Consider the following 12,522-nt stretch of genomic DNA (forward strand, 5'->3'; position numbering starts at 1 on the left):
ATGACCAATCTATCTGTAACGGTCACAAGTTGAACTTTTGAGTTTTTTGGAAGAAAAAAATAAAAAGATCAAGTTCAGTAACTCAAACTGCCCTAATATAATATTTTGACAATCGATTCCTCCTAAAGGCTTCCATGGAGGAATGTGTTTATTTTACCAATTATAGACCTAATTAAGAGCAATCTATCAGAACCGGTCACAAGTTGCACTTTTGAGTTTTTTGGAAGAAAAAAATAAAAAGATCAAGTTCAGTAACTCAAACTACCCTAATATAATATTTTAACAATCGATTCCTCCTAAAGGCTTCCATGGAGGAATGTGTTTATTTTACCAATTATAGACCTAATTAAGAGTAATCTATCAGTACCGGTCACAAGTTGCACTTTTGAGTTTTTTGGAAGAAAAAAATAAAAAGATAAAGTTCAGTAACTACCGTAATCAAAATTCAATTCCCCGTAAACGCCTCCGTCGTGGAATCTGGTATTTTTATCAATGATAGACCTAATTATGAGCAATCTATCTGTACTGGTCACAAGTTGCACTTTTGAGTTTTTTGGAAGAAAAAAAATAAAAAGATCAAGTTCAGTAACTCAAACTACCCTAATATAATATTTTGATAATCGATTCCTCCTAAAGGCTTCCATGGAGGAAAGTGTTTATTTTACCAATTATAGACCTAATTAAGAGCAATCTATCAGTACCGGTCACAAGTTGCACATTTGAGTTTTTTGGAAGAAAGAAATATTTTTTGATCGATTGATGTGTAGTATGGGGAAATTGTTTGAGCGAAAATCATTTTTTACTGCGTATAACTCAGAAACGGTAGGATATAGGAAAAAATGATTGAGGTACAACTTGTAGATAATTTTATGGCCTTTCAACTTTTCCTTGAAAGTTTTTCTCTAACATGTACCGTTTTTGAGATTTAAGCAAAAAATGAAAAAATGGTCCCATTTCCCCCCTCCCCCCACTCCGGGGCTCCTCCTAGTGTCCCGGGGTTTTAGTATGTTTATTACCTAGGGACTCTTGACATGTTTCCGAAAAAACATCTTACGTTACTAACTCACGCACTCTAGAACTTTTTATTCAATGGACTATATGCCGTGTTTGGTATCATTTGAAAGCGCTTTACTTGTACATTTTGAATATGTATATAATACTAGCATTTGCTTGTGACTTTACCTGTATTCATGGACTGATTGCATATAATTCACATCTTTTCGTTCATAGCTTTTTTATTAGTTCATCAATTTAACGGAGTCCATTCTACCTGACTCCGACTTTCCAAGGTGATAATTAACCACCTCGAGCTTCTTAATATTAATGTATATTTATATTTTATTATAAAAATATAAAGCAAACATTTCGTTATATGGATTTTTTTCTTATTCAGATTTTTCCCCTTTGAACCAACGAAAATGTACGGCACATGAAAAAATATTATCTATGCATAAAATACTTTAAAAATAAATTTATTTCGCGTTGTGTCAAATGACCCCCTGGAGTGGGGAAAGAGAGGGGATTACAACTCTCGATTTTTTCCCCTTGTCCCCATGATTTTTGTACGGCGTTGCGGAATAATGGATTAAAAGCAGTATAGCAATATAGCTAGAGAGCTAGCGCAAAGCTACCTGTATGTATTTGACCAGACCTGGATTTTTGTGTGTTGATTCCCCTATACCTACTATACATGAGATGAGGAGTCACTAAGCCCAGAGTGGTGGACGGGGCGCGCGCTCGGGTAAGACAGGTGGAAATTATTGGCGAACTTTGAAACCATTTGACCACGTCTGCCATTTTGATATTTGAAAATAGATTATTATTACTATCGGAAAATAACAATGGCAGACCATTATCACGCGGATAACATTCTGGCAGACACTTATGAAAGTGCTGAAAAAAATACAATTTTGAAAGTATTTGACCAGATCTGCCATTCATATATTTTATTTATTAGGGTCTTAAAAACTTATTTTCGAAACGGCAGACATTTTCATTGCGTACAGACTTCAGCAGACAACAAAAACTAGCTAATACATGGTCAGATCTATGCATACAGTACTATCTCTGTAGCTATTTTTTTCCATATATATCAATATTATTCTCACTCTAGCCTATAGTATTTTTATTTTATATTGTTACTAGCATTCAAATAGTCTAGGTTTTATACCTGAGAGGGCTCTTTTCGGTTCCCACTCTAACGGTTATTGCCAGATGTTTTCAGTACAGATTAGATACTAGCAGATACATCACTTCCATGCAAAAGTGAAAATTACTACGCTATAAATAGCCTAAAAAATCTTAATAATAATAATTACGCTTCACAGCAAGAAGAAATGTACCATATGTACCCGCACAAAGTCCATATTGTGTTGCCTACCGTTCGACTCAATGGCTAGGGTTGTAACTACCTTTAATAATTATTACCAAACTAATAAACCGAGTGATGCGAAATAACCATAATTCTTTTAGAGTTTGATAAAATGATCAGGCAGGTATTTTCTTTAATCCTTCTCTGAATTCTCGGTTACTAAATTGTATCGTTGAAATTATTCTTATCCGCGTAAATTTAATAAATAATCATATGGAAAACACTTTTCATTTGTTTTTTTACTTTCACGCCCAACTACTATACAATAATTACGTCTTTTCGGTATTTTGACGAGAAAACGCAGGAAACATCCGTTGTATCATTTTAGATAGATTGTATATTTTGAAAAATGAAAAAATGAAAAATAAATTTATTTCATACACACAATTTTCAAATACAGAAAGTGGATGAGTCCTCCTAGTAAGTTTACAAAAACCTGTGTCAGGAGGACCCGCTCTTCCTTAACTAAATTTTGTATCTGTAGAATTGAAATCAAAGCTATGTACCTATATGTTGTCTCCATTCTTTTCTTATCGGATTGTTGATCCCAATGCGAATGCGTCACTTAAATTTTATAAAAGACAATTAAGAACATCAAAAATAAAGTGATACGTAAATATTTCACAGTGCAATATATTATGTAATTAATAATAATTATATACTTATTTATGAAAAAATAATTACATCAGATTTAATAATCGCAATTGTTTTGAATGTACATATGAATAAATGATTACATCATAATAGTTATGATCACAATTGTTTTATTTCCCATTTGTTGCAACCCTAGCATATTTTCATGTAGCAGCAGAAGTACCTACACTGGCGGCGCGGCGGCATCGTGCGACATCAAAGGCATTGCCTTACTAGGTAAGTTTATAATGATTAATTCTTTAATAATTATTTTTGACTTTACTCATTTCTTTTATTATATAATTTACGTTTTACTTTTACAGAATCCGATTCAATGGATTATGAAGACGAGTCACACAACGCCATACGATAGTGATGATGTATGAACATTTCAATAAATGCATGCGTGTTTTTTTATGTTGTTTTGTAATTGTTAATTGTTTCTTAAATAAAGAAAATATAAACTAAATATTTAAATGATGATTTGTTATTTGCAACACAACTTTATATTTGAGATTCTTTACGAATGTATTTAGTTTTGTATCATCAAATTTATAAATTTTATTCCATAGTTTTCAAAATTAAATGTAAATGACCATAAAAACATTAATAAAGTAAATCATTGATGTAAGGTCAGGGAACGTAATACATACATATATACATCTGACCATGTAGTAAGTCTTGTTGACTGCTGAAGTCTGTAAAGTTTTGTTGTCTGCTGAAGTCTGTACGCAATGAAAATGTCTGCCGTTTCGAAAATAAGTTTTTAAGACCCTAATAAATAAAATATATGAATGGCAGATCTGGTCAAATACTTTCAAAATTGTATTTTTTTCAGCACTTTCGTAAGTGTCTGCCAGAATGTTATCCGCGTGATAATGGTCTGCCATTGTTATTTTCCGATAGTAATAATCATCTATTTTCAAATATCAAAATGGCAGACGTGGTCAAATGGTTTCAAAGTTCACCAAAAATTTCCACCTGTCTTACCCGAGCGCGCGCCCCGTCCACCACTCTGGGCTTAGTGACTCCTCATCTCATGTATAGTAGGTATAGGGGAATCAACACACAAAAATCCAAGTCTGGTCAAATACATACAGGTAGCTTTGCGCTAGCTCTCTAGCTAATAGTATGACACAGATGCCGTACATGGTCAAATGACCAAATTTACCCCCGGTAACTCTCGGAAATTAAATAAAAATTCCGACTTGGTGGACCACCATTTTTGTACGGCACTGAGCGGTTTCTTATTATTTTTAATGGATCTATCGATGGTTAAGAATGCCGTACAGAAACATACGACCAAAATTTACCGAGTCTACCTGTACTTTTCAATTCTCATCTGCACTCAGTTGGACAGCTTACAAGTGACGGCATAGTAATGAATCTTATTATTTTTTGCTCTGCTATCGTTCTAGATATGTCCCCTGGTGGTTCATTTGACCCATATTTTTGTCCTATGCGGGCTTGTAGTCTATTAATTTGTTTAGAGCGTGTTAAATAAGTAAAATAATTTGGCTAAATCTAAAGATTTAATTAAAGTGTTACAAGAAATGCATGTTATTATACTGACCATTAACTTCTCCACTCTGCTCACAACGCAGTAAGACATTACACCAAAATACGCAGTTAGCTTCATAGTGCCGTGCACCGCGATGTCTGTGTACTTGCGGGCTGCTTTCAGTTTGCTCAACAACATCGTATATACCTTGGAAAAGATTAAAATGCAAGTGGCAAATTTTTCGTTTGATATAATATATTGCGGTGTTATTAATTTTAATATTTGCAATCAAGTTCCTCGTTAAAATTACTCATATAAAATAATATATTTTTAGTTGCGGAATATTTTGCAAAAAATAAAATGTAAATGACAGTGCATTTTTAGCAAAATATTAGGATCAATTTTAAAAGATAATCGAAACTTGAAATATTTTTACAAACTGAATGAATATGGTCCATATCAGTAAAATCAGTATCTACCAAAATTCAAAACTATCATTCTCTTGTACCACTTTTCCTATAAGAAAATAATTTAGTATAAAAACTATCTATGTATTATCACACTTATTACCTGATGCAGCGTGTGATGCGCTGTGTCGGGCAGCTTGGCAGGGTGCGCGTGGTGCGCATGGTGCGCGTGGTGCGCGTGGTGCGCGTGCGGCGAGTGGTGCGTGTGCGGGCGCGCGCGCGCGTAGCCCGCGCGGAAGTGCTGGCTCGGCACCAGCGCCACCAGCAGCAGCGCGGCCGCCGCGCGCACCCGCGCCGCGCCCGCCGCCAGCAGCTGCGGCTCCACCCAGCGCTCCGCCGTGCGCAGCGCCCACGCGTGCGCCGCCTTGTTGCGCGGCACCTGACACGTTGTTACGAACCATGTTAACAAATGTAGAATGGGTCCAAAAAATAACGGAATTTATTTAAGCAACTTACAAAACAGTCCTCATTACATGATTACAGATATAAAAGATACAAATAGATAGCCGAGTGTTGTTTTAATGACAAGTTGCCACAACTTGTTAATGGACAATAAAAACGTTTCATTGCATAAAATAACTAATTTGATAAACAAAATAAATCTTAATTGGAAAGTACATATTAAGGTTCAAATTGAACCTAATTAATTAAATAAATTACGGTGCAAATATAAATGTATAGTTCATATTAGTATATACTAAGAAAAATGTCGAAAATTTTTAAATAAACGTATTTGTTAATTTATATCATTCTAAACGACTAAAAAAAACCTCGCTCATATACAATTGTATATGAAGACATTAACATGGACAAACATTTATTCTCAAACAATATCTCTCCTGTTGCAACAATTTTATATTTTTTTACATCTTGCGATTAACGTAACTAGATAGCAACAGTTTAGCCTCTATAAATAGCATAAAATTCGTCAATAACTTCGTCTCGTAACCGTCCCGCACCTGCATGGCGAGCCACTCGAGCGCGGCGTGCGGGCACACGTCGGCCAGGTCCCACAGGCGCGCGAGCACGAGCTGCGTGAAGCACGGCAGGCCGCCCGCCCCCCCACCGCTCCCACCGCCGCTGCCCTCCACCAGCAGCGTTATCAATTTAAAAAACGGCCCGCAGCTCTGCGAAAATATCTCGATTTTTAATAAGGATTTTTTATAAGTTCAATGTGGTAGATTATAACGAGGCTTACAAATTATATAAAAAAATTATTGTGTTTAGACTGCATACATTTAAATTAACTTTTTAATACTTAAAATAAATGTAATCAACATTTTTAAAAGATAACCAAGGTGTCATTTTCTTTTCTCTTATCAATTATAAATTTTCAACTATAAATTTACTTAGGGCCGATTTTTCAATGCTTGGATAAAACTTACCCGTCCAATAAAGTATTACACGATAATATTAAAATGTCACCTGTAAACTGTCAAATACTGGCAATTAGAATACATTTCATAAATGGTAGTTTAATACGTTATTCTACGAATAAGTTTTAACCAAAGATTGAAAAATCAGCCCTTAAAATAATACGTCTAATGCCAATAATTAAAACACAACTAACTTCAGAGTGTTTCGCAATCGCCTGAAATATCATGTGCACGATCTTCTGCGCGAGCGGCTCGTTCCAACGGCACAGTGCGAATATCAGCGAGCGCGTCTGCTGCAGGTTCAGGCAGTCTCGTGTTTGTTGGTAGAGAAATGGAAACCCCTGCAAATAAAACGTTTTATATAATACTAATTAGATACTTCCAAATTTTTATTAATAAGAGTTCGTTCCTGCTAGAAAAGTTAGTACAATTGAACGGTTTAAAATTATTGTGTGCGTTAAAATAATTTATAGAGTAGAATTTTTTTTTCTATTATTAAAAATTTAAAGCATTTGAATGCCATAAAACCAAAAATATCAATTCATACTTGATCATGTCATTACAGGGTTGCAATAAGAAACAATACCTTAGCGTGAAGCAGCGCCTTCGCGTCGCTGTCACCCAGCGCGAGCTGCCCCGCGGCGTCGCGGCTGCGCTCGAGCAGGCCCGCCACGAGGGCGACCATCTTGTCCAACGCCCCGGGACGTAGTTTATCACCGCCAGATTCGTTGTTGCCGCTGCCGCTGCCGCTACTGCCTGCCTCCTCGGTGGGGGATTCCACCTGGGGAACATTGTATTATCTTTAGCAAAATATAAAAAAGAGTGTACCGAGCACACGTGTCAGAAGTGTTTCTTTGGCAAGATTCAAAGATACCAAAATCGTCGCCTTACTCTATGACCATGACGTGACGCACCTAGAGAAGTTTCATTTCAAAAGTATAAAAAAGAAAACGGATATTATTAAACTCTTTAAATACATAAAACCCGCATTTATACTAGATAATTTTTTTGATAAAACAATAAGTATACATATTATCAGTTATTTAACATACAGACAGCAAATTTTTCCTTTTTTTAATATCAGTGCAAATAAAACAAAAACCAACGTACCGTATTAGAATTCTGTCCGAGATAAAAGTTGACCATGCTCGATATAGCGTTGACGCGCAACATGAACCGTCCCTCCTCCTCGCCCATCTTGCTGAACTCGTACAGCAGGCTGAAGTACTCCGTCAGGTGGCGCAGGTGCGACCGCGCGCCTGACTCCATCTGATGCAATAGTACCAATTTATTGACCACACTGACCGGTTGGTTTGGTTGGTAGTGGGCCTGCCTTCCAAGCCAGAGGTCGTGGGTTCGATTCCCACCCGGGGCAAATATTTGTGTGATGAACAAAGATGTTTGCTCTGTGTCTGGGTGTTAATTATCTATATAAGTATTTATTTAAAAATTATATATGTATGTTTATCAGCCATCTGGTTTCCATAACACAAGCGAAAGCTTAGTATGGGATCAGACTGTGCCGTGTGTGAAAATTTTCCTGAAATATTTATTATTTATATTTATTTATTTATTTATTTATACATGTTTTCCCATGAATATGAAACACTAACCATGCTCCGCGGTTTTACCCGCTTTGCTCCGCTCCTGTTGGTCATAGCGTGCGTAATTATAGCCTTCCTCGATAAATGGGCTATCTAACACCAAAATAATTTTTCAAATCGGACCAGAAGTTCCTGATATTAGCGCGTTCAAATAAACAAACGAACTCTTCAGCTTTATAATATAAGTTTAGATTTAAATGTCGAATTTTTCAAAAAGTAGAAATAAAATTGAAAATACCTAATTTTCCCCCTATTTTGTAAGTTGGTAAAAGAGTATTAAAAATCTTTCTAAAGTAAAGTTATTACGTAAAATAATATATAACTTACCAAAGATAACAACATCCTTATAAACCTAGTAACACAACTCGCTTCGCCCAATTTACTACTATCCTCGCCTTCCTCCATACCCTGTAGGTATAACGCACAATGACTAGACCTGAAACAAATATCACATTTAATAGAGTATCTAGCATTTAGTAATAGCATTAAATTTGATATTAAATATTGATGTTACCTTAGCCTCTGTATGACGTGCATACATAGCCTCTGAAACATTTGCCGAACCATTTGATTCGGACATTTTATTAGCACCTGAAAAAGAATATAGAAATATATTAGGAAATGTCTCCAAAGAACATAATGAAGTCGAACGATTGAAATAGGCCAAAAAATAATAATTTTATGTTTTCTTCAATAAATGATCTCCGAATCATTGAATAATAAGTAATATTAGATGTTAATAACAGCTGTGAACAAGGAAAAATAAATAGATACTTAAAAAATTCAAATCTTTGAAAGAAATCTTCCATCCCTTATCACATGTTTTTATTTTAATACACAAATAATTCCTGGATAAAGAAAATATAGAATTAAAAACAAATAATCCAAACCTGCATCGGCCACCACGTGTCATCTGCCATGTGTCCCAAGAACCACTCAGACGCAGCGGCGGACGCGTTAAACTGCTTCGTCACTAACTCCACCCATGATACCATTGTTGGCTGTGAATTAATATTTAAATTGTACTATTTAAATGTAACTATCATATTATTTATTCCAATCCTTTTATGGTACAAGCTTTTAGCTATGTTAGCCAAATGCAATATATTTTGTTATAGGTAAACCAGAATCTGATGGCAATTAGGGAAATCAAAATTTTGAGTGTGCAACCCTAGGGAAAATGGACTGAACGATCTTGATACTGCTTATTTTTTAGTTTGTTCTCAATATCATTAGTCACATTACATAAGTGGACAATACTGTACTTAATAATGAGATATCCACTTAATATTATGTAGGTACATACTTACATGTATAATATACATATTACTTTTATACAGGTAATACATATTATTATTTACACATACCTATATTTGTATGTTCATTATCATTATACCATGTGAAAATATCGATGTTATATCGATAGAAAACTAGACTGCTTATATTTTTTTATAAAATAAAATAAAAATAAAATAAAACTGTTTATTTTCGTAAGTATTATCAGATACACACATTATAAAATTGACTTGGACAGCTTGGACTTGACGAATAGCCGTATTGGAAACTCCTGTAATAAGTTTTCATAAAATTATATTCCAATCAACAAATAATATTATAGTTACCTACATATAATATTTTTTAAATGAAAGTATCAAATTGGGTTAGTCCAATTTACCAATAAAATCTTCTAAATTGAAAATTGTGATGTGTTTGACCCTTCTTCATCAAATATTTTTCTACACACATTATAAACAACACCTCTTGCTTGTGATAACAGCGGCTTTTTCGACATTTTCGAAGATTTTTTAGACAAAATCCTAAAAATTATTTATCAACTGCAAAAAAGACAAATAATTTGACAACCAATTTGATAGTTGTCAAATAAGTTGCCACATGAAAATCTTTTATTTCTTAAATATAATTATGCCATCAGATTCTGGTAGACCTATATTATGTATATTATTCTCCTTAAACGTCTCAATTTAAATTTTAAATCATTTTAATAAATGTTTATAAAGACTTGATTTTTTCAAGAATAGAAAAAATTCCGCAGTTATATTTTTTTTTAATTAATATTTAAATATTTTCAAAATTAAATAGTATTAATCCATGAAAAATCTTTAATTCGATAAAAAAAAATATACATACCTTTTCTTTAGCATGGATAAACGTTTCAATAAAAAACGACGTGGACAATCTTGCAGCCACTTCTGTGATTTCCGGCCGCAATGTCAAAAGCGATTGCGGTACAGAACTACACATTTGACCCATGAATCTTAAAAAAAAATAATAGAAATTAAACATATTATGTCGTCTATGGAAAATTATTCTGGTCAGTAATAAAGTCTTAAAACCTAAAATATTTTTCTATGGTCATTTTCAACTTTAACATCATGAAAATAAATTTAATTAAACACATTTACATAGACTGCGTTAAGTTTTCCGTTTTTCTATGAAATTCAATAAAAATACTACACAAGCGAAAAGTAAAATAACTCACGTAAAATACGCGTGCTGAAATATATTCTTATCGTGCAAGAACTGCATGTTATCGTCCCATATCCAGTTGAGCAAATCCGGAGGTAGTTCGATCTCGGGATTGCTGTCGCCGTTGCGCCGCTCTAGCGACGAACTTGGACTCTCTTCTGCAGTCGATGACTGTAAAAAATATATTGTTATAAATATTTCGCAATTTCCCGTTTTAATTAGTATAAATTTAAATTTCATATAAAACTAGCGCCATTCAAAATAGTGATCTTAAGTAAGTTTTTCCAATTTCCACATCAATACAGTCATTTGATATGAAATAATGAAAATGTAAAGGACAAATATTTTATTTTTATGTAAAAAATGAACTGTAACTTGAAAAATATAGTGATAGTGTGAATTCCTATATTATAGGGTGTGTGCGAGGAAATTCTTCATTAATTTTCCTCAATAATGAATTTTACCCAACTTATCATATTTATTTAAGTACAGATCTTATATGAAAGAGTTTATCCTGGTATAATATTATTCTTCTACATTTACCTGTGCTTCTTCTTGCTGGCCAGAGTCAGAGCCACGCTGGTTCCGCGGCGGACTCAACTCGTAGAACAACATGTATGCACTGTTTGTCTTCTCAAAGGAAAAATCCATGAATTTATCAGTCACTGAGTCGTATGTTTTGCTCTGCAATGAGAAAATTATCAGAATTTTTATTATAATCTGTTATTCAGATACAATTCAGATTCCTTGTGTTTGTACGTTATGTGGTATACGACCGTATGCATACGAGCATGTGTACGTATGTGTGTGCGTGCGTGTGTGCGTGCGTGTGTGCGTGCGTGTGTGCGTGCATGAGTGCGTGCCTGAGTGCGTGCATGTATACAGGTGTGCGTGTGCATGCGTTTGTATGTGCGTGTGTGTCTACTTGTATGTATTGTTTCGTGTGTGTATGTTCATACTCACCGTCATCTCGCCCCCAAAGCACTCGGCGGCGATATGCGCCGGGTCGAAGGGCTTCACCTCCGCGTCGTTGAACAGCAGCCAGCGGTCGTGCTGCGGCCGCTCGCGGTCACGTATGAACGAGTAGTAGTGCCCGCCGTCCGCTGTGCCCGTGTGTACTGTGACGCCGATCAGCTCGTATCTAAAGGCACACAATAATTAAAAAACAATAAATGATATAATGAAAACAGTACTTGGACTAAATACGAACAAAAAAAAACAGAAATAAAATTATGATATCACCTGCTATGACATCATGTGTTATCTTTTATGTTCAATTTATTAATTTATTTTTATAACTTAAGACATTTAAAGAACGCAAAATATCATACAAGACAATGACACCAAGTAAAAAATATTTCAAGGACTTTCAGTTTTTGGTTACTTACTCGTAATGTTCCTCCTCCTCTAAACTATCATCAGATTCATTATTGGGACTGCTTTCACCATCTTTCCTTAGTTCAGCCGATTTCCTTTTCTCTTCTGTGAAATAAATCATAATAAAAAGTTTTGTTAGAGAAAATGTTGATAAATTGGAGGCATTTTTATCGATATTTTAAATACAGTTATGACATACGAAATACACAATTACCTTGATACTGTGCCGGCATGAGATGTTTCTCCACATATCCGGACATATCGAGCCGCATCGGGAACGAGAAGTGCGTGTTCACTTTCTCCTTTAACATTGTGAGCATGTTGAATGTGTACCGCATCGTGTTGAAACAGAGTATTCGCGGGAGTTTCTTGAAACACGCTCTGAAATAGAAATCATCCAATTGGAGTTATTGTCACTGTCATGTAGCATTAATTAATATTTCTTCAATAAGCTTCTCTAAGGCGTCATGCTTTTTAGAACTATGACATTGTGCTGAGCCAAGACCTCTTCAGGAAACATTGCTTTTATTTTTATTTTTCTTTTATGTTAATGTAAATTTAGATTTTAAGTATATTTTTTTAATTGTTCAGTATTTAAGAATTGTAAAAGGTTTTCCATGAAAAAATGAAAAATAAATAAAACAATGTTTCTATAATACGATTAATTTTTTTTACACATTAATATAGAAAAGAAATTTGAAGTTTT

The 12,522-nt window shown here is 34.5% G+C and overlaps 1 protein-coding gene and 2 long non-coding RNA genes across 3 annotated transcripts in view; 1 reads left to right on the forward strand and 2 right to left on the reverse strand.

Moving 5' to 3' along the window:
* The window catches only part of LOC149480368 (uncharacterized), a 95,321-nt gene that overhangs the window by 40,723 nt on the left and 42,076 nt on the right, over positions 1 to 12,522 (forward strand). The gene's annotated exons all lie outside the window — the stretch shown is intronic.
* The window catches only part of puf (ubiquitinyl hydrolase 1 puf), a 45,008-nt gene that overhangs the window by 16,052 nt on the left and 16,434 nt on the right, over positions 1 to 12,522 (reverse strand). The window contains exons 33-47 of the mRNA XM_089706849.1: positions 12,031 to 12,197; positions 11,828 to 11,921; positions 11,403 to 11,580; positions 10,983 to 11,123; positions 10,453 to 10,610; positions 10,101 to 10,227; positions 8,843 to 8,953; positions 8,467 to 8,543; positions 8,280 to 8,388; positions 7,459 to 7,617; positions 6,935 to 7,129; positions 6,543 to 6,689; positions 5,932 to 6,099; positions 5,076 to 5,351; positions 4,578 to 4,712 (exon numbers count right to left, since the gene is read on the reverse strand). Coding sequence (XP_089562975.1) covers positions 4,578 to 4,712; positions 5,076 to 5,351; positions 5,932 to 6,099; positions 6,543 to 6,689; positions 6,935 to 7,129; positions 7,459 to 7,617; positions 8,280 to 8,388; positions 8,467 to 8,543; positions 8,843 to 8,953; positions 10,101 to 10,227; positions 10,453 to 10,610; positions 10,983 to 11,123; positions 11,403 to 11,580; positions 11,828 to 11,921; positions 12,031 to 12,197 — 2,242 coding nt within the window. The remainder of the gene's footprint in view (positions 1 to 4,577; positions 4,713 to 5,075; positions 5,352 to 5,931; positions 6,100 to 6,542; positions 6,690 to 6,934; positions 7,130 to 7,458; positions 7,618 to 8,279; positions 8,389 to 8,466; positions 8,544 to 8,842; positions 8,954 to 10,100; positions 10,228 to 10,452; positions 10,611 to 10,982; positions 11,124 to 11,402; positions 11,581 to 11,827; positions 11,922 to 12,030; positions 12,198 to 12,522) is intronic.
* Positions 9,421 to 9,904, reverse strand: LOC149480373 (uncharacterized). Its single transcript, XR_016317037.1, has 2 exons — positions 9,628 to 9,904; positions 9,421 to 9,519 (listed from the first exon to the last, which is right to left on the reverse strand). It is a non-coding gene; the product is annotated as an uncharacterized LOC149480373 (long non-coding RNA).

The sequence above is a fragment of the Colias philodice genome, chromosome 18, assembly GCF_061535455.1.
Source record: "Colias philodice isolate Cphi_HAF_F1 chromosome 18, ilColPhil1 Martin Lab GWU primary, whole genome shotgun sequence".
NCBI lineage: Eukaryota > Metazoa > Arthropoda > Insecta > Lepidoptera > Pieridae > Colias > Colias philodice.